The sequence below is a fragment of the Amblyomma americanum genome, chromosome 8 (assembly GCF_052857255.1).
Source record: "Amblyomma americanum isolate KBUSLIRL-KWMA chromosome 8, ASM5285725v1, whole genome shotgun sequence".
Lineage (NCBI taxonomy): Eukaryota > Metazoa > Arthropoda > Arachnida > Ixodida > Ixodidae > Amblyomma > Amblyomma americanum.
In genome coordinates this window covers 53,375,775-53,394,013 of record NC_135504.1, presented here as the reverse complement: position 1 = coordinate 53,394,013, position 18,239 = coordinate 53,375,775, and the positions used below count along the sequence as shown (strand labels likewise).

The 18,239-nt window shown below is 45.6% G+C and overlaps 1 protein-coding gene across 1 annotated transcript; it reads right to left on the bottom strand.

Annotated features, from left to right (window-relative positions):
* Positions 1–748: 748 nt before the first annotated feature.
* On the bottom strand, positions 749–14,900 carry LOC144101648 (NPC intracellular cholesterol transporter 2-like). Its single transcript, XM_077634784.1, has 4 exons — positions 14,696–14,900; positions 9,755–9,853; positions 7,617–7,795; positions 749–2,273 (listed from the first exon to the last, which is right to left on the bottom strand). The coding sequence occupies exons 1-4, from the start codon at positions 14,808–14,810 to the stop codon at positions 2,190–2,192; spliced, it is 477 nt and encodes a 158-aa protein (XP_077490910.1). The 5' UTR covers positions 14,811–14,900; the 3' UTR covers positions 749–2,189.
* Positions 14,901–18,239: the final 3,339 nt, after the last annotated feature.

Genomic DNA, 18,239 nt, shown 5'->3' with positions numbered 1-18,239 from the left:
AACGCTGTCTAGCCGAAGAGTCGCATTAGTGGGAGGGGAGTTAATAAACCTATTTTTCGGTTGCTCAGTCGGGCCTCCGAGACAGTGGGGAGGCGCCGCAATCTTGGAGGCTGTCACTGCGCTCTCCCGCTGTTCTGCTCGGCACTTGGTGTCGCTGCAGTTGAACCGGCCTCAGCTCGATAAAATCGAGTTCATGTAAGCACGCAGCCATCGAGTTCGGCCGACCTTGCTTAAATCAACCCCCTGACTCGACCCGCCGCTGTAGGGTTCATGTAAACGAGGCCAGTTTTGTGGATACAGATAAGCGCTGCATACATGCTGAAGTCAAGTTTGATGTGTTTCGACTAGTAACGTGAGAAGTGTTTGTTATCAGTATCGAGAAACTTTTATCGCGAAAAGTTTTTCGTGCTTAATTTCTTTGACCAGGGAAGGGCGTATTTGGCGATGTTTCGTAGGGCCATGTGTTTACTTCTCTTTTCAGTCTGTCAGACGCGGCCTCCTGTTTCGCGTAGTCCTGTTTTGATTACGCGCGAATTGGCACACATTCGCGATTCACTCAAGTTTTACATGCTTTTTACGCAGGAACCTTCGGAGCGGGGTCTCTTCTGTGTCTCCTTCAGAAGCGAAAGTCCCTCGATCATAGGCGAGCGGTGGATTCGGGACACAGCACGGTGTTGTGCTGCATACATTGAAAAACATAGCAACTTCTATTCACATTTTAAATAAACTCAATGTAATGCGCATGGTTCGGCGACCACAGGATTTTTATTATCCACAACAAAGGAAAAGCATACAAGGATACAAGGAACAATTGTCCCTTCAATTTGGAACAAATGTGGCGTACTTATTGGCGTACTGATTAGAACACGCACACTTGTTCTAGCAGAAAGAGCGGTTGGTACGAGACTACTGGCCCTTTACTCTTATCGAAGTGCATAATCAACAGCACGCCTGATTTATCGCGGCCTGAACAGCTCGTTCAACTAAGACTTTGCACAATAAAGATAGCTTTTTAGATACGGGAAGCATATCCCAGAAATCATTTGGTAAGATAGAGACACGTAAAAGTACCTGGTAGCACATTGCACAATTTTGCCCTAGCGAAAGACAATTTCCTAACCACTCTCCGTATTTGTATCCGTACACACTTTGCTGCTGTGCACAGCGATTACAGGGTTTTATGTGATATGCGTAACAAAGAATAAGGATTTACACCACCAGCAGCGAATACGAAACAAGAATGCCTACTTTCTAGGCAATATTTTTACTTCTCTGCCATTGCAGCAGTCACGCAAGCACTTAAAGGGACTCTGAGTTAGCCACTGTCGACAGACTGCCGCATTCTACCCACAGGCGCTACCTACAATAAAAACGAAGCTTGTACAAAACTAGAAAAGTCCCAAAATTAAATATTGGTGACGTCACCACAGCCTGCTTTCGCAAGAAAACTGGGGCGCGTCGGCACAGTTTTTTATAGCGTATTCTAGAGGCTACGCAACAGGAGCCACTGATTTCAATATGGTGATCATGGAGTGTTACTTTGTTCTAGACGTCACGAATTTCAATCGAGTGGCAGTAAAATATTAAAAGGAATTTTTTTCATCAATGAATGTGTCGTTTAACGCCGGACACAGAGCACCATTCCCGGAGAGATCTATAGAACCTACTTTTACTGAGAAGTGCATTTTTGTCTGCTTAAAAGCACATGGTGAAGTTAAGTGAAGTACTGAGGTACACAGAGCACGCCTGGTTCGAATATCACAAACGCATGTTCTTTGCATCACATCGGTTATCAAAGCGAAGCTTCCCTATCGATTCCACACTAAACACACAGCTTGTGATACATGCCGCGCTCAAAAACTGTGCCCTTAATTTGAAACCTTAGTAAGAACATATATATGTTTATACAATCGCATTGTCCGCGACGACACCTGAGATACAAAAGCGGCGGGATTGGTTCGCGTTGTTAGATGAGGGCGTCCAGCTTTTATTAAGGGCTTAACATGGGCCTTTACCTCAGACAGAGCTTCAAGCCACGTTACCCTTCAAACATCCTGAGCCAGGTCGGCATCGCATCTCCACTAGATTCGAACATTGTGCGGTAAGTCCTGGATTCTTCCGCGCAGTAGAAGATGAAAGAAACAGGGGCTGCAAACCCAGGACACGCAAGCACAGTGCATAGACAGCCCTCAAACAATCTTCACAGGCACGTAGAAGCAGAAGATCTTTGTACTGTTCGCGTCCTCGAGTCGAATTTCTGCTGTCAGCTCCAACTGCAACAAAACAAGAAGACATGATTCCACACGATGACAGCACCAATTCTCAGCGGGAAGTCATGTCACCGAAACTGGATAATACCACTTAGTCACTCTGCCGTACCGAAGGAACAGTTCAAATACGCCAATTTTAAAGCTTTTTCCATTTAACGACAACGCTGGTGGCAGTTCGTGATCGTGCCAGGGGTAGGAAGCTCTGGTTAGTTTCGATTTAAACTACTTCAGCACGCACACCCCCTGACTGGAAGGTAACTGATGCTTAAAATTAAATGATTCCTGAGCACGCACGCAGGGCAATAGGCAGCTGCGTTGGCCCTCCCGCTCACACCCACAGGTATTCGGTTTCTCGCTGTTGACAATGAGCTGATTCTCGATGATGCGCTGCACGCTATCTGGCGTTCCCAAACGGCAGTCAGAAATTGTCATGCCGGTGTCCGCCCCGTGTGGAGTTATTTGGTTGAGAATGTATGTAAGCCGACTGACATCCTCAGGAACCAAGGTTTATGTGAAAAAATCATTGAAGTGGCTGACGTTCTCTTTAAAATGAACGTGCATAAATTTTGTTGCAATACAAACAGACACGATTAAGCGGTTTCTGTACTTGCTGCAGCAGGCAATGAAGAAAGAAAAGTTAGCGTTGCTACCGAATACCGAGGAAAGCTGCCGAATAGTCTGAGGCACCAGTACGCGAAGCTACTTTATTTTCGTCGGCGTTGGTTCGAACCCTGCTTGGGGATAAACTACTTTTTTTTTTCGTGCTGAATACCGTTGTCATGACGACGATACCACGCTCTAATTGGCTTCACTCCTGCCGCTATGGGCAAAATTGGCGCTGACGTCTGTACTGACTGGAGAATCATGTATATAGAAGTTTCCTAGCCCTCAGGATGTTTTTCTCAATACATATTTCAGGCGAGCGTCTGGAGGAATACCCGGCGAGTGATGCCGCTTTCTCGCTGTCAGCTCTGTGAGACAGGCGCCTGCTAGAAGTGATAAACACAAAGTCAAGTAATAGAAAAAGAAATCTCTACAAAATACAAGCCCTGGTATCATAGTAGACTAAATACTCAACATGTAAGAAAACCTATCTATTTTCAGAAGACCTTAAGAAGAGCTTCAAATGGGCCTAGTTGGTTTGTAATCTTCGACATTGTTATTGCGCTACTCAAGTTAACACAGACAACAACGACACATACAGACAGGGCGCAAACTATCAACTGATTTTATTGCGTGGGAAATTCGTTTTATATGAACTGTTAAGATTAAAAAATAAGGGACACAAAAACGAGAAGCTTCATGGAGATGAGTTGTCTAATCTTCTTCTGCCGACAGGCATGCGTAGAGGACGGAGTTTTTTCACTTCCTTCAAAAGTTAATCTCTCGCTTCGTCAGCGCTACCGAAGGGTCGCTTACGCAAGTGCCTTCCTTCTCAGACGTCATGCAAAATGCTTCATATAGCTCCCTTTGCATTTTATCTTGGGATCGTAGAATGACAGCGGTGCTATCAAGCAATGGCTTGCAGTTTCTGCATTTGGAACAATGCGCCGCCAGATTACTCGACACTGGAACCAATCCGCATAACCTGCAATGCTCTCGCAGCCGTTCATTCAGGCAACGTCCCGTCTGGCCGACATATGCCCTGCCACATGATAACGGTATCTTGTACACGACTCCGGAGTTACATGCCACAAACTTGGTCGCGTGCTTGACCCCACACGTGTTCTCACTATTTTGCGCAAGCACCACCGTACTGCCACACACAAATGCCTTGGCATCGGGTATCCTCGCCTAGCACACCTCCAGTCGCTACACAAGATATACATTACCCCATTTTGAGCCCTCTATCGATATTCCCAAACAAGTCGGAACCCTACTCAGGCTGCTGCAACTTCGCTACTAAGTTCTCGTTTTGGCAATAAGTAGCGCACACTAAGACGGGCATACCAAATGCGGCTTCGTTGTCAAGATACTCTTCGTCCTTTCCCACGCGCAGTCTAACTCAGCCTTTTAGCACTGCTTAACTGTTCACTACATTCATAAGTCCGTGCTTACACACAGAAATGAGATATGCCGTCGAAATGATATGGTATATGTGGAAGGTGTGATGATCCAAAGCAGCACACAGGCTACGACAGAACATTTCACAAGCACACAACAGCAAAGGCACAAGCATAGCTCCGATATCTGTTTTATACAAAAGTTACCAACGCCACCACTGCGAATGCTACGTTAAGTAGCTCATCAAACAAAAATGAGCGGAAACCGAAGCAATCGCTCAAATGACCAACACACAACGAAATGCCTACTAATACGTTCCCCGTGAGCACCTGATATGGAAAAATACGCAAAAATGAATATGCTTTTGTAGCGAGAGCTACACTACGCCAGCTATTCGAGCCTTCAGCGTGGCCCCCCTCGAGCTCTGTGGCGACGCCGTGGCCGTGTCACGTGGCCGGTTGGCCACGTGGTGCGGAGCAGCTGCTGCTGCCGGCGGCGCGGCGCGCCGGCGAAACCGAACTGCAACAGCTGTGCGCATGCGCCGTGTCGAGTGGGGGAGGGAAGTGGAGAGGGAGAGAACGGGAGAGCGTGAATCCATGTCCAGGGACGATGATGAAGGAACGCCCAGCCACGGCCGGGCTCAAGCAGCGATGGCGGCGCACGCTTTTTACGGCCTGCGCGCTGTGGGTATTCCTGTCTGCCTCCGCTGCGCGATTGTGGCGCTGCGACCCTACCGCTCCTCAGCCGGTGGACTGGCCGCTCGCATACGAAATTCTGTGGCGCGTGGGCGCTTTCGCTCGCTGATCGCGCTTTTGAAGCTCTGCAAACTATTCTGAATAGATTCAGGCTAGTATATACTCAATCTGCAGGCATGCACATGCCTTGCGCATTGATGTGTTCGAGTTGCATATATTTTATGACCAAGGGTGATGTGAATTTGTGCTGTATAGTAATATTCAGCCGCATATCTCAACTATACTCCTTTTTATGGTCGCAACAGATCATGATCATTATTCACAAAGGGTGTACATTGCCCGTTCGACTACTAATTGAAGCTAGCTGGCAGAGTGAGATGCAACCATGAACACGACTCAAACAAGAAAATTAGCTCTGTTATCATACAGTTATATTGGCTAAGAGACTTGTAGATGAAACAAATACGCCTTCCCAAGTGTTAAAACTTCACCTGAATTTGAGCAACCGTAGTTAAAAACTAACCGTTTATTTCACTCTACTTAAACTTAACTCTTAGCAATGAACTACAACTAAATTCCAATTTAACTTACTAATTAAACTACTGCCTTCTGGGTTTGGGAACAACATAAAAAAACCTCAATAAACTATTTGTGTTACAGAAAAAGTCAATAACGCATGTAGCTGAAATGAGTTTCACAGCTCACACCCGCCCTTTCTACATTGAATATAAGTTCATGCTAGTCAACATTATGCACGACTATCCATGTCCAACATTGTCGAACAAAGTTTGAATATTGGAAGACGTTAAGGTACTAATTTATGAAAATATTGAAGGTCAGGAAATATTGAAGGCACTGTTTAACAAATTTCGAGAAAGTACTGAAATGCAGACTGCTGTTGTATAGTCTCATCACCATTTAGAAAAAAATGTTAACCAGTATCGCGTTTAGGTAATCGCCGATTTAACCGAATAGGCTTAAAATGGACTGCAAGCTGAATATACAAGGAGGAAAAAGAAAATTCAAGTATGGGTAATATCTTTGAAGGTTTATAGCATACATCTGCGTACATTGTACGTGCCAGTCTCACCTACGCCACACATGCAAGTTGAATTCAATGCTTTCTACAGCATTCATTGTTAATAGCTTCCGACGCCGCATACATTTTGAGAAAGGTCGTACATGTGGTTCAACTTGAGAGGAACCTAGAATATCGACATGATGAGTGTTCATCCACCAATTATCGCGTTCTTACATCTACTCCGGCATGAACCACCATCTGCAGTACCCTTTCATTGAGAATGCGCGACAAGTGATAACCGTGCGAAAAAAAAATTACCAGAGTGCCAGTCGTCGGTTTAACCAGTTTATCCCTGCAATATCTACACTGTACTCGGTTTCTTTTCTCAAACTTGAATGTGATTGAATGTGACACTGACCTGACATCATCAGCCCATGGAAATCGCCCGCTTTCAGAAATTATTTACGGGCCGATCTGCTGCACCATATACGTTATGTAGCGAAATTAGTGCTTTGCTTAGGCATCCGTAGGTAATATTTGAAGGTATCGACACTACATACTGTTTTGGAAGGGTGATATACGTATATGATTCACTAAGAGCCCAAGATTTCTAGCTGTTTGAGTGAACAACCACCTATATTCTTGCGTGCGTACTTCCATAGCTAGCTTACTTTGGCTGGAACCATTACCTACGGTTAGCCACTACTGAGTATGCGCGACAAGCGATTACCAGGAGAACAAAATTGATCACAGAATAAATCGTGCATTGATCCCAGCAATACCTGCCCCATAGTCATTTTGATTCCTTAAATTGGAAGGTGATTTGTCGGTATTTTTTAACAGGCGGCTCTCTTTGAACAATTATCCTCTGTAGTTCTGTCTCCATAATGTACAGTACATGCCTGTGCTATTCCTCTGCTTATGTTTTTTTCCGAAGCGCCGATTGTCGTTAATCAACGCTCGGAAGTGCGAAGCCGGGCGCGCGCCACCAGCCGCCACAGACGCGAGCGACCCGCTAACGGTAGGGTCACCGCGCCCATAGCGGCGGCGGAGAGCCCGACTCGCATAGACGAGCCTCCATTGTCCGTGCGCTCAGTGCGCAGGCCGTACGAAAGAGCGCGCGGTACCCTCTAGACCGGCCGTGGCCCAGCGAAACGGAGCAGCGAAAGACTGATTTTGCTGTTCGACCGAGCGAGTCCCACTCGGCCAGATGTAGCTCTCGCGCCACTCCAGGTTTAACCAGAGCTAACCACAGCCAATTCTTTTTCTGCATACGTCATGGTTTGCACATCGCTTCACCCCATTTTCAACGTGATTTCCATATCATCTGCCTGACTCAAGCCCTAATGAATTTAGACTATTCCATACGCATTTCGCATATAGTCAGTGTGAACTCTCTACGTTCTGCATACGGAGCTGAGGTTATCATCATATGAAAGGTTTCACCGGGGACTCCAGCTCTGCCGTTTCATATCGCATCGACGCTGTACGTTCCTGCTTAAAGCTGTATCATATATTGAGCTCTCAACCACCGAATATCTGCTTAGTTTCTCCTCCGCACGACATACGGCCATACAGACATGTCCATCACTCTATATGCACATCGTTAACTTATGCATTGCTTACCGCCGGGAACGCAGGCAGCACATTGATGGTCCTCGAGAAGGTGTACAGCTTTCCGCCTTCCAGTGGACACTGCAAGCCACTCTTGGAGCAAGCCTGTCTCTTGAAGCCAGGCATGGGCAGCCACTGGTTCGGTGATACCTCGCCTCGGAAGGACGCCCGCAGCTTGTCGAAGCTCTCCACTGTGGCCACGCGCGGGAAAATACGTAGTCACGAAAACAGTTTGATTGCATGGAATTAATATCGAAAGGACAGCTCTCTTATTGATCGATTTATTTTCTCATCTGAAATGAACTGAATTGCGATTGTTGGGAAAAGGAAATGGCGCAGTACCTGACTCACATATCGGCGGACACCTGAACCGCGCCGTAAGAAAAGAGATAAAGGAGGAACCGAGAGAAGGAAGGAAGAAAGAGGTGCCGCAGTTGAGGGCTTCAGAATAATTTCTACCACCTGGGGATCTCTAACGTCACCAATCGAGATAAGTGAGACAGATACTGGGCTATTTTGTTTCCCCAAAAACCAGTTCCCAGCGGAAATGGAAATTGTTTTTTGGGAAAACGAAACAGCGCAGTATCCGTCTAACGTATCTCGGCGGAGACCTGCACCGCACCGTAAGGGAAGGAATAAAGCAGGGAGTGAAAGAAGAAAGGAAGAAAGAGGTGCCACAGTGGAGGTCTCCGGAATAATTTCGACCACCTGGGGATCCTTAATGTGCACTCACATCGCACCGCACACGGGCGCCTAAGCATTTCGCCTCCATCGAAACGCGGCCGCCGCGGTCGGGTGCGAACCCGGGAACTCCGGATCAGTAGCCGAGCGCCCTAACCCCTGAGCCACCGCGGTAGGTAGAGTTCCCATCGGCAGCATACCTATTTTCAGGGCAGATCGCCTGCAGCAGGCAATGTCCCGCAGAGGAGAGCAGGTACAAAATGTTCCAGGGAAGGCTTTAAGCAATTTTCAAAAACATCCTGTGGTAAAATTATGACATTTGCGGCACAGTATTACCAGTGTTAGCGGACAGCCGAAAACCGGTGAATCGTATGAAGTAGTAAGCTGGTTAACTAATTTCTGATAATTACCTTTTCAACTATCATAGGCAACTGGTCGCAATTGGAGATTTGTAGCAGCTCGTTACTTACAGCCATATCCGTTTTTTAGAGTTTCGAAAACGCGATTATCCTCGGCGCTGCGGCCCAACGAATTTTAATTATATCATGACAAAATAAATGCGCTTTCGAGAGGCACGCAGGCAAAGCATTCTTTCCAGTGCACGTAACTAGTCTAAAAAGCCCCAATTTTGTCAAGCCACAGCGGCAAGGGTAATGACGTTTTCTAACATCTAAAAACTGATATCGCTATTAATAACTGCCAGCTACAAAAATTTAATTGCAACTAGGCTTCCAGCTCCAATAGTGCAAAAGTTTATTATTAAAAATTACTTTAGCAGCTTACTGCGTAACACTATTCACCGGCTTTCTGGTGTCCGCCAACACTGGCAATACTACGCTGGAAAAGCCATATTCTTTACCTACAAAAAAACAACTTCTGAGAATTAAAGTCTTCCATGCACTTGGTACACACACCCTATGAGAATAGACCTAAATTAGGAAAAGTATAGCGCGATCCTCTGGGAACACCTTTGTTATAGTCAAAAGATGCACACTGCCGACATCTGCCGGCGGCTATAACGGCTGCGCACTATAAGCAATAGAGAGTATGCGCTTGGCAGCGCCATTTGTACTGCTATTATGTACAGTTCTGTTCATTCCTGTGTTCTAAAACTCTTTTCAAAAATACCGTGTCCACTTTTCGGAAGAGAATGCTAGGTTAGCCTAAAAACTGAGATCAGCACACAAAAAAAAATGTTGACAGCATCGTAATGTGCTAAAGATCGGCCGGTAGTGACAACACCTGTATCGCATTTCTGAGGGTATTCCTCTTATTAAAACCCAGTTTAAGGAAAGGATAACCTATCTGTAATTAGAATGCAATAATCAATTGGTTTGCTACTCTTTTCCCCTGTACGTGCAATAAATTATTTGTTTTTGATGAAGACTGTGCAATTGTCATCCTTATTTCAAAAGCGAACTATACGCCGTGAAGCCTCTAGACACTGTTTTTGTAGCAGGAAACCTCACCTGGGACAAAGTCCACTTCGACGCTCGCGCTCTTTCCCCTCTCAAAGACGCAGGGCAGCTTTGGGCAGGAACTCACCCGGACTTCCTTGAAGTCACCTCCTGAGGGCGAGAAGGCGTGGCACATAATTCGGCATTGGTAAGCATACTAAATATGACTCTGTCTAAAGCACACGGTGGGAACGTCAAGCACCACACTTTTTATTTTTTATTTATTTATTAGTTAAATAAATAAATAGTGTGGTGCTTGACACATCACCAAAAGAAACAAATCCGGAAAACCCTGCAGTTAACAACAGTGAACTTTCAAAAGAAAACTCGGCTCAGACTTAGGACTGCTTACGTGTGGGAATGTGAAAGCCTTACTGTCACTCGGCGCCCAACACACCACCTGGAACGCTGGGCGACGAAAGGTTGCATAAAAGCTTTCATACTAAAGTCCGGAAAGAAAACTGAAGGTGCATATGTCGTCGGTATGAATCCCGGTATATATATATATATATATATATATATATATATATATATATATATATATATATATATATATATATATATATATATATATATATATATATATATATATATATATATATATACAGACGACCAAAAAACATTAAAACTATTCAAGTACACTCAAAAACAGATAACCAGCCGGTTTTGGGGCACCGGCCCTGTGGAAAATGTAGATGCCAGGTCTGCAAACACATACAAACGTCAAGCTGTGCAGTAAGCACAGCTCCAGGCTTCAAATGGGAAATTAATGGCAACTTTGATTGTGATTCCTGCAACGTAATATACCTCCTAGAATGCAGTGTGTGCAGTATGCAGTACATTGGACAGACCGTCAACCCTCTACGAATTCGCTTTAATAACCACCGCGCACATATCTTATCCCTAACAAACCTTCCCTTGTCGAAACACATCAATGAGCGAAACCACCCATTTGATGCAATTAAGTTAACAGTCCTACAGGGTTGGTTCCACAACACCCGGGAAAGGGAACAGCGCGAGTAGTACTTCATTTACAAATTTGAAACAATTCCTCACGGCATTAATGAAAGTCCAGGTGTATTGTCCTCCATCCGCCCCTTGCAGGGCCGTTGCTGACATTACGAGAGCCAGCTTGACATACCTCGGTCGTTTCTTGCAAGCGACATCTTTTTCAAGCTCACACAAATTTCTTCATTCCCCAACCCAATCCGCCCCTATCTTCCCAGTTCGATTACCTTGCCGACGGGGCGCAATTGAAGAACCTTTGCCTAAGTGCTCACGCCATTCACATTTACCTCTCACACGACACTTGCCCGAATTCGGATGTTTTTCCACTTTTTTTTTTGTGGGTGTTTTCAGGCACAGTGCACGTGTGTGTAGTCAAGCTCACGGCGCCGCTGATTCTACCTTGACTCGGTCTGCCGAAATGGTTCCAGATGACGGAAGTCTCCTGTCCTGTCTGCATTTTATCCTGTTTATTTGTTTACTCTTTATGGTCGGGGCACGCGAGTGCACGCGTCTTTAACTTTTGTGTGTAGGGCGATCCCGCCACCGTCTGCTCCTGTGCAGCTTACACGCCGCCGCTCTGTTGCCTTGACGGGTAGCCATTATCCCCTCCCGCTCCGTGTTTTCCTTCTTTCTTCCCTAGTCCCGGGTCGGCTCCCCGCGGCTGCGGGGTGGGCGGCGGGGGACAGCGCGTTTTTCTTTTTTATTTGTTCCTCCCTTTTCCTTTTCTATCTGTTCCTTTTCTAGTATTCTTTGCCTCTGTTTGTTTCTTTTGTTCATGTGTCGTACATGTGTGCCAGTGCCAACTCCTTAAGAAGAGGAAGAAGACCCCTGTAACCTCAGTCTTGAGAAAGGACAGGCTCTGTCCGAAACGTCGACTCAAAATAAACCTATGGCTAATTGAAGCGTTTTCAACTTTGAATTTTTTCCTCTAGCAACCAAATACATTTATCTTGCTATATATATATATATATATATATATATATATATATATATATATATATATATATATATATATATATATATATATATATATATATATATATATATATATATTAGCAGATAAGTTAAAGGAAATGAGGGGCCCGTTTGACAAACTTATGAAGGGAGCCAACAGTCACCGAAACCAAGGTGCACAGGGGAATGTTTTTTTTATTTTTTTATGTGTTGTGCTTATCAGCGGGATATTATAGTACTTACATTAATAAATCGCTTAAAGAAAATTACTTATAAAGCAGCAGAAAAAACAAACATGCAGCCGGTGGTATCCGAACCCACGACCTCCGAATATCGCGTCCGGTGCTTACGGCGACGGCTGTCCAATCTGCTGCTCTCGTGGGTATTTATGTTCATTAGGTGTAAGCGAACCTTGAGTGTTCACCATCGCCACCCTCGTCCATAGCGGTGGACGTAGCACGTCCTGCTGCGTAGCACGTCCTGCTGCTTTATAAGTAATTTTCTTTAAAGGCAATTGATTGGCACTAGAAATTAAAAAAAATAAAAAAATTCGCCTATGCACCTGGGTTTTCGGTGACTGTTGGTTTCCTTAATATGTTTGTTAAACGAGCCCCTCATTTGATTTCTTTGTCTGCTATATATATATATATATATATATATATATATATATATATATATATATATATATATATATATATATATATATATATATATATATATATATATATATATATATATATATATATATGATTGTCTGAAGTGGCGGTGCTCGGTTTGCAGTGTGTGTAGTGTGGCCGCCTGATGACGTCACGCTATTTTTCTTGCCGTCCTTTGGATTTCCTGCACCATCTGCAAGTATGCACACAAACACGCCGCCGGCTTCGCACGTAATGGGACTAGTAACGTTTTAGCAGTGAAAGTTGGGGCGCAATAGTTCCTGTTTCAAAAGCAGACGACGACAATATGTGAACTTTCAGCTTTGTGCCCGAACTTATGACACGTTCGCTGACAGACAGAATGTTCTGAAGCTGCCGCAAATCTTTTTTTTTTCGGAATCTTCGTGAGAAGCGCGATGGAAAAACAAGTACTCCACGCACGGTTGATCATGCGAATTCAGCCGTCATCGTTCAAACTGTTTACAGGAAGCGAACCCGAAGCCACACGCAAGTAGAGCCACGCCTCAGCTACCCACATTAGTAGCGTGCGCAATGATACGTGCGTTTTGCAAGGAAATCTCGGCGTAATAACAAATCCCAAGGGTGTCTTCTAATAAGAAACCACCCTTACGTCGCATAACACCACCTGATAAGTTGGAACCCCCCTGACAGCAGCCTACTTTCATGCCGTGTGCAGCAGCTGACCGGCGGATAGTGTGACTTCGAGAAGCACACCCCTTTTATGTACACTCTGCGATGTTCACGTGCACTTCGTTGAGACATTTAATCATTTTGTGTATCGGGGTGCACCGCCGAAAACAAAGCCAACTCGGACGCCACTAATGAACTCGGCAAAGGCGACAGAGCAGCTCACTGGCACTCTAATCCGTGACGCTAGCATACTCGTGTGTTGTGTTATCTATTCGCCACACTATCGTTATTGGTGTGCAAAGTGTATTTATCCCAGCACTGAAGATAAGGACAGAAGCGAATACAGCGGAACATGATTCAAGAGACCATACAGTGCTGTAATACCATTTTCATTTTGATTTCCATTGCTCCCTGCGCTATCCTTAACTTCAGCTGAACCCTTCTCGTTAGCCTTCACATATGCCGCATATGCCATTGAGGCATATTCGTGCACAAAAAACGGTCGCGGTTCCTTACGCTGTGCACAACTCGAAACTAAAATAATTAACATTTCAAGAGGTGGGTTCTATGGAGTATGTACTAGTTGTTAGTCTAGTAAGATTTTTTGTTTCTTAAGCAGAGCTCAGCACGGTGGACTATCCGCCTGGTGCGGACGACATATAATTCAGAAATTGAAATTCAACATTATTCCATTACAAGCTGTAAACTAACAAAGTATGGTTATTTAATGTCATGCCAGGCATAATGTCTCGTTTAAATTCGACCAGCCTTTCTACCATTTTGTTACAAGAGTGAGAGAAAGACCGTGCTTAAAACGAGAGCAGATTATTGAATATTAATTGCCTGGTCGCGAAAGCGTGGGAAAGGTCAAGAGAAAACAAATCGTGAAGTATACAGGGGCAAAGATTACTTGTTGAAAGTATAAATATCGTCACTTTACGAGCTTGTGACATGAAATGGCCCCTGGAAATCCCAACCACTGTTCAGCCACGAAATATTCGAGGCGACGTGCAATATTCCTTCTCCATTTACCCTTTTAACCGGGCGGAAAACCTTGCCGGAATACCGACTGTTTTAGGAGAATGCCCCAAGGTTTAGAAAATTTGTAATAAGGAAGTAATTATTCATTACATCCGCCCAAGCGCAGCCACACGGCTACAGCATACGGTTGCTGGAGCGACTGCTCCGGTGAGGCAATGGTCCCGGGTTCGAACCCTGGACCGGGACAAATTTTTCTTCAGCCACGAGGTTTCTGCAAAAGCTGTATAGCTTTCCTTTGTAGCCGTATAGCTGTGTGCTTGGATGGATGCTAACAAATGACCACTCCCTTAGTACGTGATGTTTAAAGGAACCTTCAATTTGGGCCAGATGGTGCGTACTAATTGGGACGGAAAATAATAGCGCTAAACGTGGACAAACTCAACTAAGATCGAGGCAGGACAGGTGCTAAAATACGCAAGCGCTTGTTCCCCGTTAGTTTCAGTACTGTTTGTCTACCTTTAGCGCTATTAGTTGCCGTCTGAATTATCCAAGGTAGCAAGCGGAATATTTCTTTTTTTTTTTTCCTTTCAGGAGTATACAGTTAGTTACACCGCTTTTCTGCAACAGACATTCCCCCCTGCATTCTGATCAATGCACGCGAGGTCAAAAATTACTGCGGAAAGAGCAGCAAATGTAGGCTCACCACACTTCTCCGGAGTCAAGACGTCGAAAGCAGCCACGCAGCCGGCCACCAACAACAGCAGTCCCGAAAACGTTGCGACCACAAACGCGGCGGGCGAACTGGGACGTCGAGCCATTGCGGACGGACAACGCCGGTACGCGCCTTCTCCAAGCACACGTGCGGTCGAGTGAACACGTCGGGGGGGCACAACACTTCCTTTTCATACCAGAAGCGGCAGGCTAAGTACCGTGCCCTCGCGCACCGTTCGGCCTCCTTCCCCCAACGAAACACTGGTTTTGGTTGTTTTCTTTTCCTTTTTCGTACGCGGTCGTATTGCTTTCTGGCTCAGCTTCCTTTTCTTTCAAGCCGCCGCTACGGTAGCCCTGAACGGCAGATCGAATCACGCTTTAGGCTCGCACAACGCACGTCATGAAATACGTCAGACTCGGACGCATAATGCCGCGCACGCTGTGAATCTGTGCGCACTGTCGCGTGACGAACCCTGGGCCGGCACGGAAATGCGATTCCGTCGCTCTGGTGGCGCCGGCACTGTAGCCAAGTGCGTACGGAAGACTCGTTGGAGCATAAACCCGGCGTCGTCACACCTGAGGATTTGCAAAAATAAATAGAATTAGAAGCAGTTGGAAGCGGTGTTTTGCAAATTGTGTAATCAAATACTTGTTATGCGGATACCTATACAGGGTGTTTGAATTCGGATTTTAGACTTTTTAAAAAATAGGCTTTTTTGAGTTAGTAGAGAGCTTTTTTCGCCGTAGAATTGTCAGCAGTGTAGTACGCCAGAGTACAGATAAGATGTGCTAACTACCAGGCTTGTTAACTAACATTTTAAGTTCACCTTTAGCTACAACTCCTAAGTTCCTTAATTATTGAGAGCCGTATAGCCTACCGTAAGTAATATCCATATCGGTTTTTAGAGTTTGGAAAATGCGGTTACCCTCGGCGCTGTGGGCCAACCAATTTTTGCAACATCGCAATAAAATACATGTTTCGAGAAACTTGCAGGGAAAGCAACCTCCCCAGTGCACATTACTCGTCGAAAAAGTCAGGACTTGTTAGGCAAGAGCACAGAGGGTAACCACATTTTCCAAATTCTAAAAACTGATATGGATATTACTTACGGTAGGCTACACAGCTCTTCATAATCAAGGAGCTTACGAGTGATAGTTAAATAGTTGACTATTTATTATTAGTTAACGAGCCGACTAGTTAGCTCGTCTTAGCCGTATTTCGATGTACTACGCCGCTGTAAATGCCATGCCAAAAAAAGCGCTCTTTTCACTGAAAACGCCTACGTTTAAAGATTGTGCGAAGTGTTAGGCGAAACACCCTGTATTTTCGCTTTTTTTTTAGCTGGCCAAGAATTTTTCAACGTACGTTTTTTAGGTAAAGAGAAACCTTTTTCGGCATACCGATAGCAGTGTTGGAAGACGTCAAAAACCTTACCTATAGGCACCTGACTGAAATCAAATATTTTTAGCTGGCCCTTGGTAATTGTCATATCAGTTTTCAGGCTTTTGAAAACGATATTACTCTCACAGCTGGGGCTAGACTAATCTAGGCCATTTATCGCGCCACTCTAAAACCACAAGCTTGTGGTAGGGCGCAGAGTGACATCAATAAAATCGCCACACTCCGTGACGCATGAACAATGTGAAATTCTCTGCTCGCGCTGTAGTAGCGAAGAGACGTGGAGCGAGGAGTGTTGCAGGAAATGTGCGCAAATTTTTAGTGCAATGTCTGCTATGTGGAATTGCATAAGGGCCCACAACGGGACTCTACGCTATGGCATTCTAACACGTCACCAATGACTAAGTGTCCGCCTGAATTGTCTGAGTGCGCCACATCTGGCAGAGATTTCATCCTTACAGGCGTGTTTGGTAACCTTCGTGCCTCAAATGCTTTTTTATCCCAGCAGGAGAATGCAGTGAAAAATGTCTCGCAAAAGAGAGCTTGATACCACATCCTTTCCAATTTTCGTGCGGAACGATTTCGGCACTAGTAACAGTATATATTATTATTTTACATACCTTACAATGATGATGACGAAGATGAATTTTTATGGCGCAAGGGCATCTGTGGCCAAAAAGCCCATGGTACAAGGTTTTTTTCTTCTACTCAAGGTGGAGTAAAATTTCCCAAGCATTTTACGATAAAGAAGCCGAACAGCAGGCAGGGGAAGTCTTGCACCCATTGTATCACCGGTGGGTGCCCGGCGGCACTGGGGATCGAACCCCGCACCTCCCGCGTGTGGGGCAGATGCTGAAGCGATTAGGCCACTGATGCTGTACCTCCCTACCTTCCTTCTACCATGATATGAATCTTGGAACCATTCAGTACTCCAAGCCATACCATATTTAGGCAGAAAAATGCTTGTGTCAAGTCTAAAAAAATCAGTGCCACCTAGAAGCGTTAAAAAATCTCTGCCAAATTTCTTCTAATAAAAACTGACCGGCTGCTGTTGCGGCGTGCGGGGTTCAGTGCCTAATTCAGCACGTGGACTTAGCGACGTTAAAATGAAGGACCCGAGGACAATTTCAAGTAAACAGGGTTGCTTACCGTACCCTCGCAATGCACAAAGCAAGGCTGTCTTTTGCAGTTTTTACACACATACAGGGTGTTTCACCTAAGATTCTACGAAATTTTACAAAATATTATGTTTGGGTTAGAAGACCGCTTTTTTCGGTTCAGCATTGTCATGGGCGAGTACATCAGAATACAGCTAAAGTGTGCTAACTAGCTGGCTGTTTAACATAAAATTGAATAGTTAACTTTTTAACTATTAGCGTTAGGCTACTTATTTTTGAGAAGCATTTGGCCCACCGCTAGTAATATCTGTATCAGTGTTTAGAATACTGAAAACGCGGTTACCCTCGGGGCTGTGGCCCAAGAAATTCTGGCTATTTCGACGCGTTACGTCCCCTGGATGGGTTGCTTTGCCTGCCAGCTTCGCGAAAGCGCGTTGTTACGTTTGGAGACGCCAACATGCCAAGAATATTCAAGCCACTGAGAAGCATCAATCGACAGAGGCTTCAAAGGGCCGTCGACGTGGTTGCAGCGCCACGAGGTCAGGTGGTGGCGTCTACAAGAAACCTCCCCTCCCCCCCCCCCCCCCCCCACCCCCCTGCTGTTTACGGGGTGAAATGGCCCTTCGCTGCTTGAGAACGGCTTTGGTGAACCTGTCGTTTGTTCTCAACGCCGGACCTACCCGGAACATGACGTCTTTCTCCCGGAGGGGACGGCGGGGGGAGCCGGCGAGCGGCGGGGCTGCAAATGAGCCGTGGCAAATGCGGCCGTGTTTGACTAAGCCAACGACGCCGGAATCCTCGTGCGTCGAAAACAACCTCGTCTTAGACTTTTCCCTATACGTGGAACCTTCTGCAAACTGCAGTGGCAACCTTTAGTTCCCACGCTACCACTGTGGAGTGCAGGTGACTGACCTTCGACGCTGCCATGGGACCCCCCTTCGGGCTCTTCATCACTGTTGCCTGGACAGCGCGGACCCTAATCTGCCAGAAGTGGCAAGAGTGTCTGGTTGGGGACGTCC

Coding starts and splice junctions, on each gene's coding strand:
- LOC144101648 (XM_077634784.1), bottom strand. CDS start 14,810: ATGGCTCGACGTCCCAGTTCGCCCGCCGCGTTTGTGGTCGCAACGTTT. Junction 9,854..14,695: donor CTTGACTCCGGAGAAGTGTG/GTGAGCCTACAT, acceptor TCTCGCCCTCAG/GAGGTGACTTCAAGGAAGTC. Junction 7,796..9,754: donor CGAAGTGGACTTTGTCCCAG/GTGAGGTTTCCT, acceptor GCGTGGCCACAG/TGGAGAGCTTCGACAAGCTG.